At 38.3% G+C, this 16,428-nt stretch overlaps 1 protein-coding gene across 2 annotated transcripts; it reads right to left on the reverse strand.

Moving 5' to 3' along the window:
* Positions 1 to 3,688: 3,688 nt before the first annotated feature.
* ubl3b (ubiquitin-like 3b) lies at positions 3,689 to 15,923 on the reverse strand. 2 transcript variants are annotated; one of them, XM_023270559.3, is made up of 6 exons: positions 15,764 to 15,923; positions 15,059 to 15,169; positions 11,349 to 11,457; positions 10,441 to 10,527; positions 6,653 to 6,730; positions 3,689 to 5,253 (listed from the first exon to the last, which is right to left on the reverse strand). In XM_023270559.3, exons 2-6 carry the CDS (start codon positions 15,083 to 15,085, stop codon positions 5,201 to 5,203), a joined length of 354 nt encoding a protein of 117 aa, XP_023126327.1. In that variant the 5' UTR covers positions 15,086 to 15,169; positions 15,764 to 15,923; the 3' UTR covers positions 3,689 to 5,200. The 2 variants fall into 2 exon arrangements, with proteins under 2 accessions (XP_023126327.1, XP_035804218.1); XM_035948325.2 differs by lacking the exon at positions 15,764 to 15,923 and adding an exon at positions 15,564 to 15,686.
* Positions 15,924 to 16,428: the final 505 nt, after the last annotated feature.

Raw genomic sequence — 16,428 nt, forward strand, 5'->3', positions numbered from 1 at the left:
ACAGTACTACTTGTGAACACTTTAGCTGTAACACTACTTGTTCTTGAGCAGGATTTTCTGACACTGAGCTGCACAGGGAGCCAAAGTGGGAGTTAATTGGTCCATTAGAGAAGTGGGGGAGCAGAGAGCAGTGATGGTGGTTGGACCACAGAAACTAACTTTGAGTCGCGTCGACCACAGACAGACGTTCATCCTGCAGTAGCAGCCATAAACGTGGCACAGATTCCAACAGATCACATCCCTAGATAGAAGACATCCCTGTTTAAAGGCTGCTGATCACCTCTGTGGTCAGCTCCTGTTCAGACTTTATTCTCAGTTGAGTTCTGTCAAAAACCTCCGACTGCTTCAGACAAATGGAAAAAGTGAAAGTCGCAGACTGACAAGCAGCTTCAACACAACAGCTGGTTTGGAAGTTCAGAGTCCTGAGAGAAGCTGCTAATTAATACAACATGTGAAGTTGTTGGTGAGTCAGACGAGCTGCTTCAGTCACTTCATATCGCACAAACAGAGAAGACAACTAACATGTTTATTTAGCAAAATATCAAACTGCTTTTTTCTTTTTTTAGCTATTCTTGAAGTTCTCAACAACAGCTGATTACCAAAGGAAAAAAAACAGCTCAGGGTCTATTTAGCAGCAGAATTTTTGATTATTATCACATGATCCTCATCAGTCTAAAGCAGGGGTGTCAAATTCATCTTAGTTCAGGGCCACATTCAGACCAATCTGATCTCCAGTGGGCCGGACCAGCAAAATCAGAGCATAATAACCCATAAATAACGAGAACTCCAAATGCCCCCCTTTGTTTTAGTGCAAAAAAGTACACTCTGAGAATGTTCACATTTAAGGAACCATCTTTTTACAAAACATTATAAACAACCTGAAATTTCTTACGAAAAACAAATACAATTTTTTAACATTATGCCTCACTTTATCATTTACACATTACAACTTAGACATCACAGAGTGTCTACAAAGGCACAAAACATTTAGTCAGTTATATGAAACTGAATGATATAGTATTTTACTTTCTGATCAAAACGACAAAAAAAGACAAAAATAACAAAAAGACAAAAAATTACAAAATTGAGACACAAAACGACAGAAGTGAGACACAAAATGAGACAACATGAAACAAAACAAAGAGACAGAATTGGACAAAAAAATTACAAAGCGAAAAAAATGAGACAAACGACAAGTCAGACAAAAACAAGACAAAAATTTACAAAGATGAGATAATTCTACAGATTTAAAATCTGCAGTTCATGTCTTAGCTGTAGTTTTTACACAAAGTGACTGGACTCTGTGGTCGGCTCCTGTTCAGACTTTATTGTCGGCTGACTTCTGTCAAAAACCTCAGACTGCTTCTGATAAATGGAAAAACAGCACAACAGCAGGTTTGGAAGTTTAGAGTGCTGAGAGAGAAGTGGGTTGACTGAACTTTTCCAAAGTTCCTCTGCCAGCGTCAACTGGAAACCTGGACTAGCTGCAGCTACACGTCAGGAGCAGATTCCTGAAGAAATCAGCAACATTATGACCCAATTACAACAACAGCACAGCGGCTGTTTCAGCTGATGACAAACAGTTAGTTTTCTCTGAGGTGTTTCTGTCTGACTCAGCTCCTCGTAAACATCAAGCATCGTTCAGTGCAAAGGAATCACAATAAACAGCATTTTCTAAAGACGTCCATGAGGCCTCTCATTCACTGGGCTCACAGAGGAACACTGACACCTAGAGGGAGACAAATAAAACTACATGTAAACAACAACACCGAGTAAATCTACACGTGTACTGATTTATTACTGGTCACAAACTTAAAATTCACACTAAAGTGGATATTGTGTGCCATCAACACATACTAAATCTGATTAATTTAAATCAGGTTCTCAGTTTGTTGAGGATTTCTACTCACACTTGGATGTTTGAGATGGAGGGGTGATGATTCTCTGCTTGCATAAAATCTGACCTCAAGTCCAGCACTTCTGAAAACCAGCCTGTTAAATATGCAGACTGATAACTCCTGCAAACACACTGAGAGCAAACGTTTTAACAGACTTTTAAAATCAACACTTTCATGTAGAGATGAGATTTTTTCACTGAGAGGGAGAATAAATACACCAGAAGTACATTTAAGAGTCTTTCTCTAAATAATCTGAATGCTTGATGTTTTTTTTTTTTTAGCATACTCTGGATGCACACAACTGTCCCACAACAGAAGAGTTAGAAAATAAACTCAAAAGAAAAGTATGAAAATAAATATGAAACCTTTGCTAATATGATATACTTTGTTTTTGATGAAGGTTATCCATCTGTGCATAATCTATTTATAAGTTTAACTCAATTTCCCTGAAGTCTAACTTAGTAAAATAACCATTCCAGTCTGAAACTGTAAAGAGCATCTAAAATAAAAGTTATAACAGAACACTGGGCGTATAATTAGAGCCAGTTATGGAACTGGGACACAGCTGGAGCTGAAATAATATGTGAATTTATCAATTATTCAACTAACAAAAGAAAATCATCAGCAACCATTTTGAAAATTGATTAATCATTTATCGCTTCTTTAAGTAAAAAGATTAAAAGATTTTCCGGTGGTCGTCTCAGTTTTCCGTGACGGTAAATTAAATATCTACTTGGTCAAAAATGAGACACAAAACAACAAAAGTGAGACACAAAATGACAAAAAAGGGGACAAACGACATGAAACAAACAAAAAAAGACAAAAAATTGGACAAAAAAGTTACAAAGCGACAAAAAAATGAGACAAAAGACAAAAATTAGACAATTACACAAATGGCACAAACAAGACAAAAAGAAGGAAAAAGCAAGAAAACAACAAAAAATAGACAACAAATAAAGCAAAACACAAAATGACAAAAATAAGAAACACAAGCACAACAAAAACGAGAAACAAAACGACGAAAACATGAGACAAACGTCAAGTCAGACAAAAAAAATACAAAACAACAAAAACAGGACAAAATATTACAAAAATGAGACACAAAATGAGAAAAAAAAAGACGACACGAAACAAGACAAAAAATTTGACAAAAAAGTTACAAAGCAACAAAAAAAAACCCAAATGACACAAATGACACAAACGAGACAAAAATGACAAAAACGAGAAACAAAATGACAAAAACGTGAGACAAATGACAAGCCAAAGACAAAAAAAACAAAAATAAGACAAAATATTACAAAACAACAAAAGCGAGACACAAAAGACAAATGAGACAGACATGAAACAAAACAAAAGAGACAAAAAATTTGACAAAAAGTTACAAAGCGACAAAACAATGAGACAAAAAATTACACAAAGACAAAAATGACAAAAACAAGAAACAAAACAACAAAAACATGAGACAAATGACAAAAGTCAGACAAAAAAAACAAAAACAAGACAAAATATTACAAAAATAAGACCCAAAACGACAAAAGCGAGACACAAAATGACAATGAGACAAAACAAAAAATTACAAAGCGACAAAAATTTACACAAACGAGACCAAAAAAAATGGCAAAAGCGAGAAACAAAAAAAATAGACAAATTAAAAATGTACTTGGCCAGATAAAATAAGACAGTTAAAGCTTTAAGACGAAAAGGTTCATCAAAAAGGGAATCAACAGCTTCATGAACAACGAAGTAGTCCTAGACACGGCTGGGAAACAGGAAAACTGAACCAAGAGAAGTTGCCTTATGTAAAGATTTATTAATTTATAATACAAGCTTTTATGTAGACCACATTGCATTTTAGTTTTTACATTTATTCATACTGAGCTAAACTTCATAGCAGTGACACTGATTGACAAAAACACAAACCAAAGGACACCCAATGGAAGGAATCAAAAGGTTTCTGACTGTTTCTGAAGAAACCGCAGCCCATCAACACTCCCAGTGCACCACCTTTGAATTTTTAACGACCACATGCCCTCACTAGTCCTCACACAGAATGCCACGTGCATCACACACCCTCAGACACACTCGCACACAAACTCACCCGCGCTAAAATTCAACAAATACCTATACACAAGATAAAAATCGATATATTTAAATTTCAATATTAATGATATTACTGAATTCCACGATAAAAGGCAAACAAGAAGTAAAGACAGCATCCAAATGAAAAGGAGGTGAAACGCCGCCAAGACTTTCCTTTGAACTCTTCATCCAAAAAGGGAGAAATCCCCCCTTTGCCTTGTTGTCAGCGTCCAGCAGTAGAGGTGGTTTCAAGCCGCCGCTCCTCCCTCTCTTCTTCTACTGCTCCTTCTGTCTGCATTTAACTGGCCGCCATGTCGGCTCCCGTTACCAGGCAACACCGACAGTCAATAAAATCAAACGCCTCCAAGCGATCCGTCTAATCTACATCTTTTCAAGCTGGGAGTCTGTTTCTCTGTCTCTTGTGGACCCTTCAGGTGTTTCCTCTTCCTGATTCAAAGTCTTTTCCTCATTGGTCCAGAACAAACAGATGCAGGTAAATGGCACGAAGGCCACCGGTGCTGATACAGACCGAACGGTTCAGTTAGTTAGAGGCAGAAACAGTCAATGAGGAGGATGGCACGTTTTCTACCAATTAAGGTCTGTTCATCTGACTACAAAAAAAAAAAAAAAAAAGAAGAAGAAGCCATGAGGGGAGAGAAGATGAAACACAATAAACACTTCAGAATTAACAGACTGGTTAAGTGCAATGAGAGGGTTAACACCATTCAGTAAGACCTGGGGAAACATCCACGTGACTAGTAGGTAAGGGTTAAAGCCCACATGTCCTTTATAGCACTCCTGTTTCCACGAAGAGCGACTGTTCCTGGGTCATTTTCTCTACACATGACAGCTCTTTAAAACCCCTCCAGCGGCGAAGACATCCGCGGGGGAGCGTTGGGGTATTGTTCGATGTCGTGATCTTCAAACGAAAAAGGAGCAACAACAGCAAATTATGCCGATAGAGGAAAAGTTTGAGGGGGCAGAAAGTGAATATATTGGCACAAAAAAAGAAGAAGAAAAGCCTCAGATTGGAGTTCAACCAAAGTGAGTGATGGCCCCAAACACACTTCCTGCGATTTACTCCAGAGTCGCAGCTGACGGGACGACGGGCAGGACAGAACGGAGGGGGAGTGTGTGCATGTTTATGTGTGTGTTTATGTGTGTGTGTGTGTGTGTGTGTTGTGAGAGGATGGGGCTGGGGAGGGGGTTCGTTTCCGTTGCTTTTACAAGAGGAGGCAGCAGTTGCTCTCTGTGGTTTTTTCTCTGTTCCTTTGACCTACAAAGACAGCAGAGACATGAAAAGGTGAGATGAAAACAAGCAGCCGACACGAGACGAAAGCAGGAACACGCGGAGCCACAGTTGCGGCCTAAATGACAACAATTATTCACTGATTTTAGGAACAACTTCAACTTGACCAATGATCCATTAATACTAATAGGCTACAGTGCACAGAGAAGCTTCTAGGCTCGCTGGATTTTGGTTGATTTTTTTGTGAATGTTCTTAAAGAAAATATTACAAGTTACTGATACATATGTAATCACTTTAGATATTTTGAGGATTTTTGTTGGAAGATTTCTACTCATTTTTTGAAAATATTTACAAGAATTTTCTTGCCAAATTTGGGGGATTTTTTTTTAAATAAAACTTTTAAGGGAAACTTTTAAGGAATTATTGGAATTTTCTTCCTGAAGGTTTTGCAAATTTTCAGAAATTTGGGGAATTTTTTTGCTGAACTTTGGATTTTTTTTAAGACAAGGAAACAATATTTTTTTGGTGCCCGTAAATGAGAACAACAGGAGGATTAATAGAATCATCTGATTTTCCTTAAACTTATCAAATTAATATTAAACAAATCCAAGCTAATAAACAAATCTGAATATTTCAGCAAAATCACTTCATTCTACAAGTATAATTTAAGATTTTGACAAAAATAAAACATTTCCTTGAACCAGAGTCTGTAAAATACAAATATTTCTGTACTCCTACTTTCTGACTAGTGTTTTCACAGAGCAGATAGGAGACATGTAGGGAAAGCAATTAAAAATCTAAATAGTAAAATAGCTATAAAATGCAGAGCCTCTATTTTTTGCCCAGTATTGGTGGCACCTGTGGATTGATTCCAGGTTTTTACATGTTTGTGAAATGAAAAATCAAAGAAAGCAATCCTTTTTTCCCCCACTTCTTTATAATTCATGGCATTATAACAGCAGTTGTACTGCTCAGAAGACATGTTTGACTTCTAGCCGTGGTTGTGCTGTTTCTATAAAGGTGTGGCAGTAAAACTGTTCAGAGGGTTAATGCAGGGCAACAACTCAAACATATGCGACCAAAAATGACCTATAATAACAAAAAGTGACGTTAGGTGAGATTTACCCAAGCTGAAGCCAAGTGAGTTTATCTATATGGACTATTTTCTATGTGACGAGCATTTAAAACATCAATATCATTGTGTGAAACCAAAACGGTGATTAATATTTAATGTAGCTTTAAATGAGGGCAACGTTGCACGATGGATGTGAATGAAAATCCATGACGTGGCACATGTTGTGAATCGATATGTGATATTTGCAGTTCCACTTTACTCTGATGAGTGAATCAAATGCAAGAGCAGGAATACAACATTCAGCAGTCACACAGGACAGACTAAAAAAAGGACACAGAAATGTTCCTCACCATGAGAGTTGGGTTCTGGAAGAGTCTCTCTGGCAACCAAGTGCATGACGGTCGTCCGGCCCGGTGGCAGCTTTAGAGCTTTAAACATGGAAACACATCATCGTTCATCATTACAGTATTCATAGTTGTATGGTGATAACTCTTGTAAAAACAACAACTGTATGGATCAATATATAATTGTGGGACTTTTTGTATCATAGTTGACATTTTTGGTGTTTTAAGGCCTATAAATCAACATGTCTGCCTTTAACTGAAAACCACATGGCGTTTCTAGAGAAAGATTCTTCTACATATTATACATCCAATTGAGTAAAATTGAAATTGAAAGTTATTTATGATATCACAGTAAACCTGTTGCCATGCGATAAATCCACACTTGACTCACACACTTTATATTAAATAACTCAAAGCCTTGGAGTCTTTTCTTCAGGAGGAAATGACATCATGTGGAGCAGGTCATGTGATCTGAAATTAACACACTTCCTTGAGAGGTGTTTTTCTAACGGGTAACTTAGTTGAAAATGATTTCTCTGAGACAAATACAATTTATTTTCCATATAAAATTTGATTTATTGCCAAAAAAGAAATATTTGTCATGATTATCTCAACTTAATAAAAAGAACACATCAAAACTATTTTTGAATAAGCTCATTTTATTACTGGTTATTGAATTAGAAGGTGGTCGTTTTTAAATTCACAGTTATTTGGTTGACATTTTAGTGATATCCAGTCGTTTTTTATCAATAAGTGATTGTTTCCACAATAAATAATTATGGAATTTGTAAAGACATGATTATAATGAACATAAAAACCATTAGTTTTTTTTTTTATTTTTAACAAAAATGTGTGCAAGATATATCCCATGGACTTCAAAAATCCCTCAATTATATATTGACCCGTATAATGATTTTGACAAACAATTGTCAGGTTATTGACAGGACAATATTCAGACAAATATTGTGGAAATCTTTTGTTTAACGTTGCTTTTAGGCTTAAAACTAATGACTACTTTTCTTTCGATAATTTGCCAATTATTTTATCAATTAGCAGATTAACGAAAGACAAGACTTAGTGTGGTTTTGCCGTTTTTGGCGGTGCATCTACCAAACTAGCTCTTGTGTGTTTCTCTTCAGGAGCTTGTACATTGTGCTGGTGCTGCCAATGAAACTTTGCATAGTGTACAGAATCCTTTTTTAGATTTTGTGATCATCTGAGGTATTTCCATTTGTGTCTTTGGAATTTCTTTGACACTGATTTGGATGCTGTTGCAGTCACGATGTCCTGTATTGTGATAGACATCATGACACAGCAATTATACAGAGATACCAGAGATGGGCTACCATTAACTGAAGCATTATAGGAAAAAAATTAAAACTGTGCGTCAGATTTAATTACTGATATGAACTGCTTTCTGCATCATCTATTATGCCGACTGATTACAGCCACCTTAGTTTCTTTCTTTGCGTCTAAAAGTGGAATGAAAATAATGTGACAAGTGGCACATTTTCTCAGTTTGTCTCCAGCTGAAAACCAACTGAATGCACACGTTAAAACTGATTACTGTGTCGATGCTTGGATGACTTTGCATTCGCTATCACTCTTATAGCCTCTCATAGTTTTAGTTTTGCTTCATTTATTTTTTTCTCAGTGGAAATCATGTGTTACACAACTACTTATCACAAATATTTGTATATTATTGTCAACACATCTTCACTCTATGTGTTCATAACCAATGACAAATCTGACTGGCTGACATTTTGCTGATACATAAGTGTGCATGTCCACAGGGCTGCTGTGGTGCAGCAGGACACAGTTTCACTTCCTCATAACTTCTATGTGAAACAGGAAACAGTTCACTTCTGGTGAAGGTTTGACGTCTCCCGTTTCCTTCACACTTCGTAGGGGAACATCCAGACAGAGAGGCTGACCTCTCAATCACGGAATATAGTTCATTCTTATAACATTTCGGTGAAATAATCCAAGCTGTGGAGAAGGGAGGAGGTGTGAGGACAGTGGCAGAGGTTAATGACAGTGACTTGTGGGTTAATGGATTTCTGTTGTTAACCTGCCATCTCCTGCAGCTCTTGTTTACAACCGACTCACACTATTCCCTGTCCCACCTTATTATCACAACACTACGAGGATTACAGTCTGACCGCAGCGCCACTGAAGCTCGGCCCACTTAACTCTGAACCAGCCGTCTGACTGCGGGTCAGTAAATCTCAGGACAGATAAAGGGCAGCGAGTCCAGGAGTTCGAAAGTTTAAGGAGATTAAAATACTTAAATGAGATGTTCTTTGTTTAGCTGCTATTTTGTTTCAACTCTGCTGCTCATTTGTTAAACTGCTCAAGTGCAGGAAGCCTGTCGCCATGGCAACAGATATGTTAATTCTGTCATACCCCGCCTCTGTGATACCGAGTTAGTTTGAAGTTAGCTCCACAGTACATGTTTATATCACTTTTTTTTTTGGTAAACTCTATTTAATTCTTGGCTGCTTATTGATCATAACACCAGATGAAATCCTTCAGCTGCATCTGTGTCTCTTCATCTCTGTTGGCTTAAATGAAAGACACACAACAAAGCCAGTAAAACCATCTGCCTGTAATCCTCAGCTGTCGACATTATGGGGTGTTAACGTCATCCAAATGATTTCTGTTGACATTAATGGGAAAAAGTAAAGACACGTGCCTGAGCACAACTTAAGAAGACAGCACAGATTGTAGAGTTTAAGTGCAAGTGTGCGTGTGTGTGCGTGTGTGTGTGTACGGTTGTGTGTTTAGCAGATCTGACAGAAGAACGTTCCAGCTACATTTGAGTCTCTCACCTACTCTCCTAATGGTGGTTGTACTTTTTGTTTGCATTTTTAATTACGCCAGAAGACAACCGATACTCAGTGACTACTGATCACTATATAGTTACTACTACAGCTAATCACATTGTAAATTATATTAACACTGTTAATGAGACATAAGTTTCACTAACTTTCAAAGGCAACAAAAGCCTATCAGTTATTCTTCTCTTTTGTTAATAATAATCACCATCTGCCCTAGAAGAAAACACAACCACTATTTCACACAATACTGTACAGTTTTGTTGTAAATTTTAATTGTTTTCTCCACAAATTATCTTCCTTAATAAGCAGTTGTTTTGTTTTCCCACCAGCCAACTGTGGTAATGCATTCTCTCTGTTAACATCTCTTTTGGTTTATTTTTTCTTTCTCTTCTCTGGAATTTTGTATTTTAACTTGGTGTCATTTGAAAAGTCGGTTCCCCTTCAAAGATTAAGGATACAAGATTTAATGACAAAATGAAAACATGGCTCATCATTTGAAACATTTAAGTAGCTCAGTGTTAGCCACTTAGCATAGCTGCTCGCTCTAATGTTAGAGAGTCGAGATAAACATGCACTATCAGATTTATCCAAGTGTTTGTGGGGACTGAGGAATAAATAATTGACGAAGAAAATCTCTAATTGACGGCAGCCCTCATTACTACACTCAGTTAAACCCTCTAGAAGTAAAATAAACGACACAAAGAGTAGAGTAAATAAATCGCAGATGTCAGTGTTATTTGAAAATCTACAGAGGTGATCCTGACATTATTCTTTGTAGCATTACTAGGAAATTTCTAGAGCTTTCAGCCGCATGAGTGCATGCAGTTACCTTAGCTTAACTGTGGCAAATGAGCAACTTTATTTACAGTGTCAGTCTACAGGGCTGTTTGTAGTAAGATAGATGGACATAAACGGTGCTAATGTGGAGGTGTCTGTGTTCAGAGATGGCCGTACCTCCCAGGGTAACGTTGCCATGAAGGAAGCGTCCCTGGAAGATGAGGCGCAGTATACTGGGACTGCTCACCCTCTCCTCCTCCCATCCTGCCAGACAGAGGAAGAACAAGTTCATCACTTACTATGAGCCCACTGGTACCGATTTTTGATTGATATATGGAAGTTTAGCCCCAGAGACCATTTCCACATATAACCAAAGACAAGAGAGTAATAAAATAACTTGAGGCATAATGAAGTCCAACTATAAAAACACTACAAGGTGTCCATGAAGAGCTGTCAACTGTGAAACACATTACAAACTGAAATCAAATTACTTATAAATATAAAATCATCAATCCTGAAAGATTGAGTGCTGGATAGAAGCAAACAGGAGCTGTAGCCATTTCAACATTTAATGTATTTTGTTCTGAGTATTTCATTATACTTTCATGCCTCTCGTGTACTTTGCTTTTATGAGAACAAAAGTTGTATATTTTAATTTTACTGTTTATGTAAAAGCCCAAATGGTGACAAATTACCTATAAACTTAAATCTTGTTTGGAATCTCAGCACTGCTAATTGTTATAATTTATCAGCCGGCAAGCACACTGGTTTCAGGAAATCTGTAATAAACTAATACTGGCTGTTGTGACATCAGAAAAAGATGAAAATATCTATCAGTGTCTTCTACTGTTCAGGATGAAGTCTCAAAATATCTGGTTTTGTCCACAACCCAAAGGCATTAAGTTTAGTGGCATAGCGGAGGAAAGAAACCAGACAATATTCGCATTTGAGATGCTAAAATCAGGGAATTCCAGCATTTCTTTAAAAAATACTTAGAACCCTTATATAAATTATTACAGTTAGAGCTCTATCTAGTAGTTAAGTGTTAGAAACACATAAAGCAAACTGAATCCTGTCAAAAGTACCTGCGGGCCAGTTGTCAAATACATGCTTGGCAATGTCTGTGGCCGAGTCATTCGGGGAGAACGTGAAGTCTTGCGTTTTGCCACTGACCAGGATCAGGCGGAGGTGCACCTAAAACAACACACAAAAACATCTAAAGATCGCTGCAAAGAAATGTCACAGCATCCGACACAAACTTCAAACTTCCATTAAAATTCTTCTCGATGAGTCGTGATGAAATCCCTCCACTTCCTCTAACCTCTTCAGACATGAGGTGACCTTCAGAAGGCTGCGAAGAGACAGGCATTCCAGTCTAATTAGATTTATCCACACCAGATCTCCGCCCTTTGAGTGGGCGACTTCATTCAGTGAGAGCTTACACTGAAGTGAGCCCCTGTTGCCAGAGACAACAACAGATAAGGGTGGGGCTGAGGGGGAGAACACTGGCCCTTTAGTTCCAGGGTGCTGCTGCTCCTCTCCGGGCTGTCGGCCTAATGCGATAACCCCAGGTGTCCCAGACAGCTCTGGGCCATGTTATTAAATTTACATGGCCAGTGCGTTGCCCCAAGGGGGACCGTGCATATGTGTGGGAGGGTCTCTAACACTGGGGCGTGCTCCACATTTTATCCTCTGGGCAACCGCACAAACCAGTCTGTTAATAAATAAATAAAAGGGCGACCTTTTGTCCAACATGCCTTTAAGGCGAAATATTACAGTAATGTCAGAAAAGCCTTGTGGGACACAATACACTGTTTCTACAAGATTTAAAAATAACACAGACTCTTATTGTAAATGCGGGTCACGACCGAGCATCACGAAGTGCTTTTCATTACCAAACTAGCCCTTGTTATGGCCAAAGTGTTTATTTAGTTTATTTACACAGTTAAATTTCCTAAACGTATGTATTCTACTTTAAGATTTTTGTGTCACTTTATGTTTTTTGTTGCGATTTTAGGAGTTTCCTATGTATTGTGGTTTTATGAGAATCAAGTTGTATATTTGAATTTTACTATGTATGTAAAAAGCCAAACCAGTGCTGAAAGTTCATAATTAAACATGGGTACAAACCAACGCTTTGCGGCACATTAGTTTCATGCTCTGTATGATCTGATCCTAGGATCGTACACATAAAATGATAGATATGAATTTACATGATGTAGTTTGCTGGTTTGTAATTGTTTGCTGTCTAATTTAGCATCCGTGTAATTTTAGGTAACTTTGATGTATTTTTTAAATTAGAAAAGCAGATACTGCACTATAAAAAACTGAGCAATCAAGGGAGTTTTTTGGACCCAATAGAAGTATACTCTCAAATAGTCAAATCCATCACCTGATCTCTATCCAAAAATGTGCATCTAGTAAAGACAGTTTCAAGAGAAGACAGTGGAGTATCACCAGGAATGATGCCAAATGGATGTCTAAGGGTCACACGGTTTGGACACTGACTCCAAACCACAAATATATTTAAAGAGTCAAAGTTTTAAACCAGTTGAATGTCTATAAATGCATCCATTTATAGTGGATCACTTGGCTGATCTATAATCACAGGCGTGGTTAAAAATCAAAAGCATTATAACTGACAGGAGTGGTGCTCTTCTAGTTAAATATGTTTTATCATCATGGGTTGTTTTAATGTTTTCTTTACTGTAACTCCTATGTATTTGTGACGTTTCTGGTATATTTGAGAGATATTTCAACAGATTTCACACAATTAAATAAACTGAGCATAACTCCTTTAATTGATGGAGATTTCCCAAATCTTTGCACCTGCATATGTTGTCCATCTAATTGTGCTTTTTTTTTCGTAGTCAGTGGCAGTTTCGTGTCAGGCAGTCATCGACAGCAAACGATTTAGAATCATGATTTTATACTGATTTCTCCACCTGCTTTGTACTATAAGTACAGTCAGCAAAGGGTCAGGATTGAAACGTCACTCTGACCTAAATTAATGATCCATTTTGGACCTTAGTCGTCTAATTCATGTCGCTCCATGCTAATCTATTAATCCATCCTCTCTAATCAATCATGCCACTACTTCAAAAAATTATTCAGGTTAAAAAAGACAAAACATCCTATCGACTGAATCTTTCTACTGGGACATCTCCATTCAAGACTCAGAGATGGCAGATGGGACTACTTTTCCCTGACATTTGCCCTTCTTAAAAAGGTGTTACATGAACTTTCTTCGGTTCACAAATCACAGAGGAGAGAACAAAGAGACTTAACCACGAGGCGTGACGTCAGGGAGGGACAACCCCACTCTCTGATCTGTTTACAAATACAATCCCCCCCTCTTGGTCTTCCTCTGCCCTCCCCGCCCCCCTATGAACTTAATAACCTCAATGTGGGGTTACATACCCATGTCATTATTAACAAGCTTTGTCCCCATCCCTTTCATCCCCAACAAAATAACAACAGAGTCAAATCTGCCTGGTTACCAATGGCAACATCCTGCATCGCAAATGTTCTCGAGGTTCTCCAATCCAAACAAAGGTATTAAATCTGTCAAACACTGTTATGATTACTTTTTAAAATGCTGGCTACCAAAGGCTTATTCGTTCTTGATAGTAGCCAAGTTTCCTAAAAACGTAGCCAAACACAGGCTAATGTCAAAAAAGATGATCTATTATATTGTACTCTGCATTGTTGTGGGCTTTTACCTGATGTCTATGTCCTCGATAAAACATTTGACAAGGTTTCGATCAAACAGAATTTAAAACAATGCTACGACAGCAAGGGTGTGTGCCCCTTCACATCTAAGTCTATGTCAACAACTCTGGTTATTTTCTCAACAACGTGAATGTTTGGTTTAAGAAATGCCATAAAATAAGTATAAACACCCATCACAATTTCAGGTAATTTCTCCAAACACCATGTCTGGTCTTGCCAACAAACTAAAATCTAAAGCAATTTACAACTATGAAAAGAGATCAAGACCGTAAATATTCACATTAGGAAGACAGAAACTGCAAATTTAGACTTTCTGCACAAAAACTATATAACTAACTTGATCAGTTGATCAATAAAAATCACTGCAAATCAGTCAGTTCCAGCACACAATACTCCCATTATTCACATTGGCACCATAACATCTGATTTTCTCACTGACCAACATGAATTTAAATGTTTTATCTTGGATAAATAAATAAATAAAATTATTTATTATACACAAAATCTGCTCGTTACAGATTTCCCAATGCATTTTTTGCAGACATTACTTTGTAAAGTATTACATTTAATAGAATATTTGCAGGATAGAGCACCAGCTGGGTGGCATGACAATTAATCCTGACCGTTTTTCTCAGTTTAACTTCTACTGTTGTTTCTGTTGTGTATCTAAATAAGTGTTGTCTGTTCCTGTAGTTGAATAGGGGGGAGCAGGGCGTAGTAAGAGGGTTCAATCAATTGGCATGTAAACCTTGAAAGGAAAGTAGGGCAACGTTTAAACTGAGATTAGACAGATGGTGTTCACAGGAACAGCAGTCACTATCCCAGCTAAGTGTTTGTGGGACGTTGGCTAATCCATAACCACCCCCACCCCTAAACCAAAACACCTAAATGATTTTAACTTGGAGAAAACGTTCATGTAATGCTTTAACACCATGGCAGCCACACGCTTTAATAATTGACTGCAATGTTTCAATAACACATGCCCCCAGAAACAGAGACAACCACCATGACTCTGAGCTGCTGTTGTAAAGTAGTTTAAGGAAGGTGGCAAAGGATCACTCACCATATCAAGATCCCTCTGGGTGGTCATGGCTCAGCGAGGATGAAGGCCGTGGACGTGGAGCAGGGAGGACAGGACTGGTGTGCTTCAGCTGCTGGAGTTGGGGCCAGAGCCCTGACACAAACAACACCAACACTGTGAGCCTGCTGATTCCCACAGCCTGGCACCGTAACTGCACAGCACACAGGCTAATGATCCACAGAGGTTAGCATGTCGCTACAGCGAATATCACAACACCATCAATCAAACGTCAAACATGCACCCAATTGATTAGTTACCTGAAACTACATAAGCAGCGAGCGAAAAGGCGTACTTCACCGTGATATGGCTAATTAAAACACCAAACTTAGCTGGTCAGGAAGCGACGACAGCGACGAGCTTCATAGCTTAAGTCAGATTCCAACAGTTTACCAAAGCTAGCGGGCTAACGGTTCTAATTAATATAGATGTAGCTAACAAGCTCGTTTGAAGTAACTAATTGATGTTGTAAAGTAGCTGGAAAATGTACCTCATCGGAGCACAGCGACCAGCACAGTTACGTCCGGATATATGTCGAAACACAGTCCTACGAATAGAGCTGGCTTGTGCTAGCGTTAGCATTAGCTGCTGCGTTAGCTTAGCTTATACCAATCCGTCTATCGCAGGCTAGCGGCGGGGCTAGCTGGCTAACTAAATATGCAACGGAGATTTTTGCCCCGTCGACCTCACCTGCATCTGATGAATATGATGAAATTTTGCATTCAGTAGAGTTGACGACTCAGCAGGAAGCGCTTTTCATGAGGAAAATATCGAGTGCAGCTGGATATCGTTATGGTTGACTCTGGGTATCGGTGGCTAATGGACGGGAAGACGCCGGATGTCAGCTGGTTGTAAACACAGACAACAGCCGTAAAGGCTTCTGGGAGTTAAAGTCCACGACGGGTCATAGGGGCTCTGTGACGTCTACAGAAACCTGTCTGATACCTGCAACGTCCTCAACCTTAACAGCGATCACGAACTTGCTAATTTTACGTAACTTCTTGTAGAATCGAGACACCCACAAAGCAAGTAAGCCTACATTTAGCAGCAACTCCCCAAAAAAGTGTGATGCTTTGGCAATGAATAAATAGCTATTAGTGGTACAGATATGGAGAGTCACCAAGATGAACTGATCTTTAAACAACATCAGTAAAACAGACCTGATTAGACCTGATTAGTTCCAATACTAATCATTAAGAAAGTATTACATTGTTTTCATCAGCAGTATGACTTTGTTTCAGTTGTCAGGACATCCTTTGTTGTCAATGTCCAGATAAAGTTTTGGCCTGCAGTGATGTGACGCAGCAACATTTTACACCATATTCATTCCAGGATTATCAGTTATTTCATTTTGT

The sequence above is a fragment of the Amphiprion ocellaris genome, chromosome 13, assembly GCF_022539595.1.
Source record: "Amphiprion ocellaris isolate individual 3 ecotype Okinawa chromosome 13, ASM2253959v1, whole genome shotgun sequence".
In the NCBI taxonomy this organism is placed as follows: domain Eukaryota; kingdom Metazoa; phylum Chordata; class Actinopteri; family Pomacentridae; genus Amphiprion; species Amphiprion ocellaris.

Bases quoted from the DNA above. Each gene is read 5' to 3' on its own strand.
- ubl3b (XM_023270559.3), bottom strand. From the start codon at position 15,085: ATGACCACCCAGAGGGATCTTGATATG. The intron at 11,458-15,058 runs GTGAGTGATCCT...GTGTTGTTTTAG, and splicing joins CCCAGAGGGATCTTGATATG to GTGCACCTCCGCCTGATCCT. The intron at 5,254-6,652 runs GTGAGGAACATT...CTGTCTTTGTAG, and splicing joins TCCAGAACCCAACTCTCATG to GTCAAAGGAACAGAGAAAAA.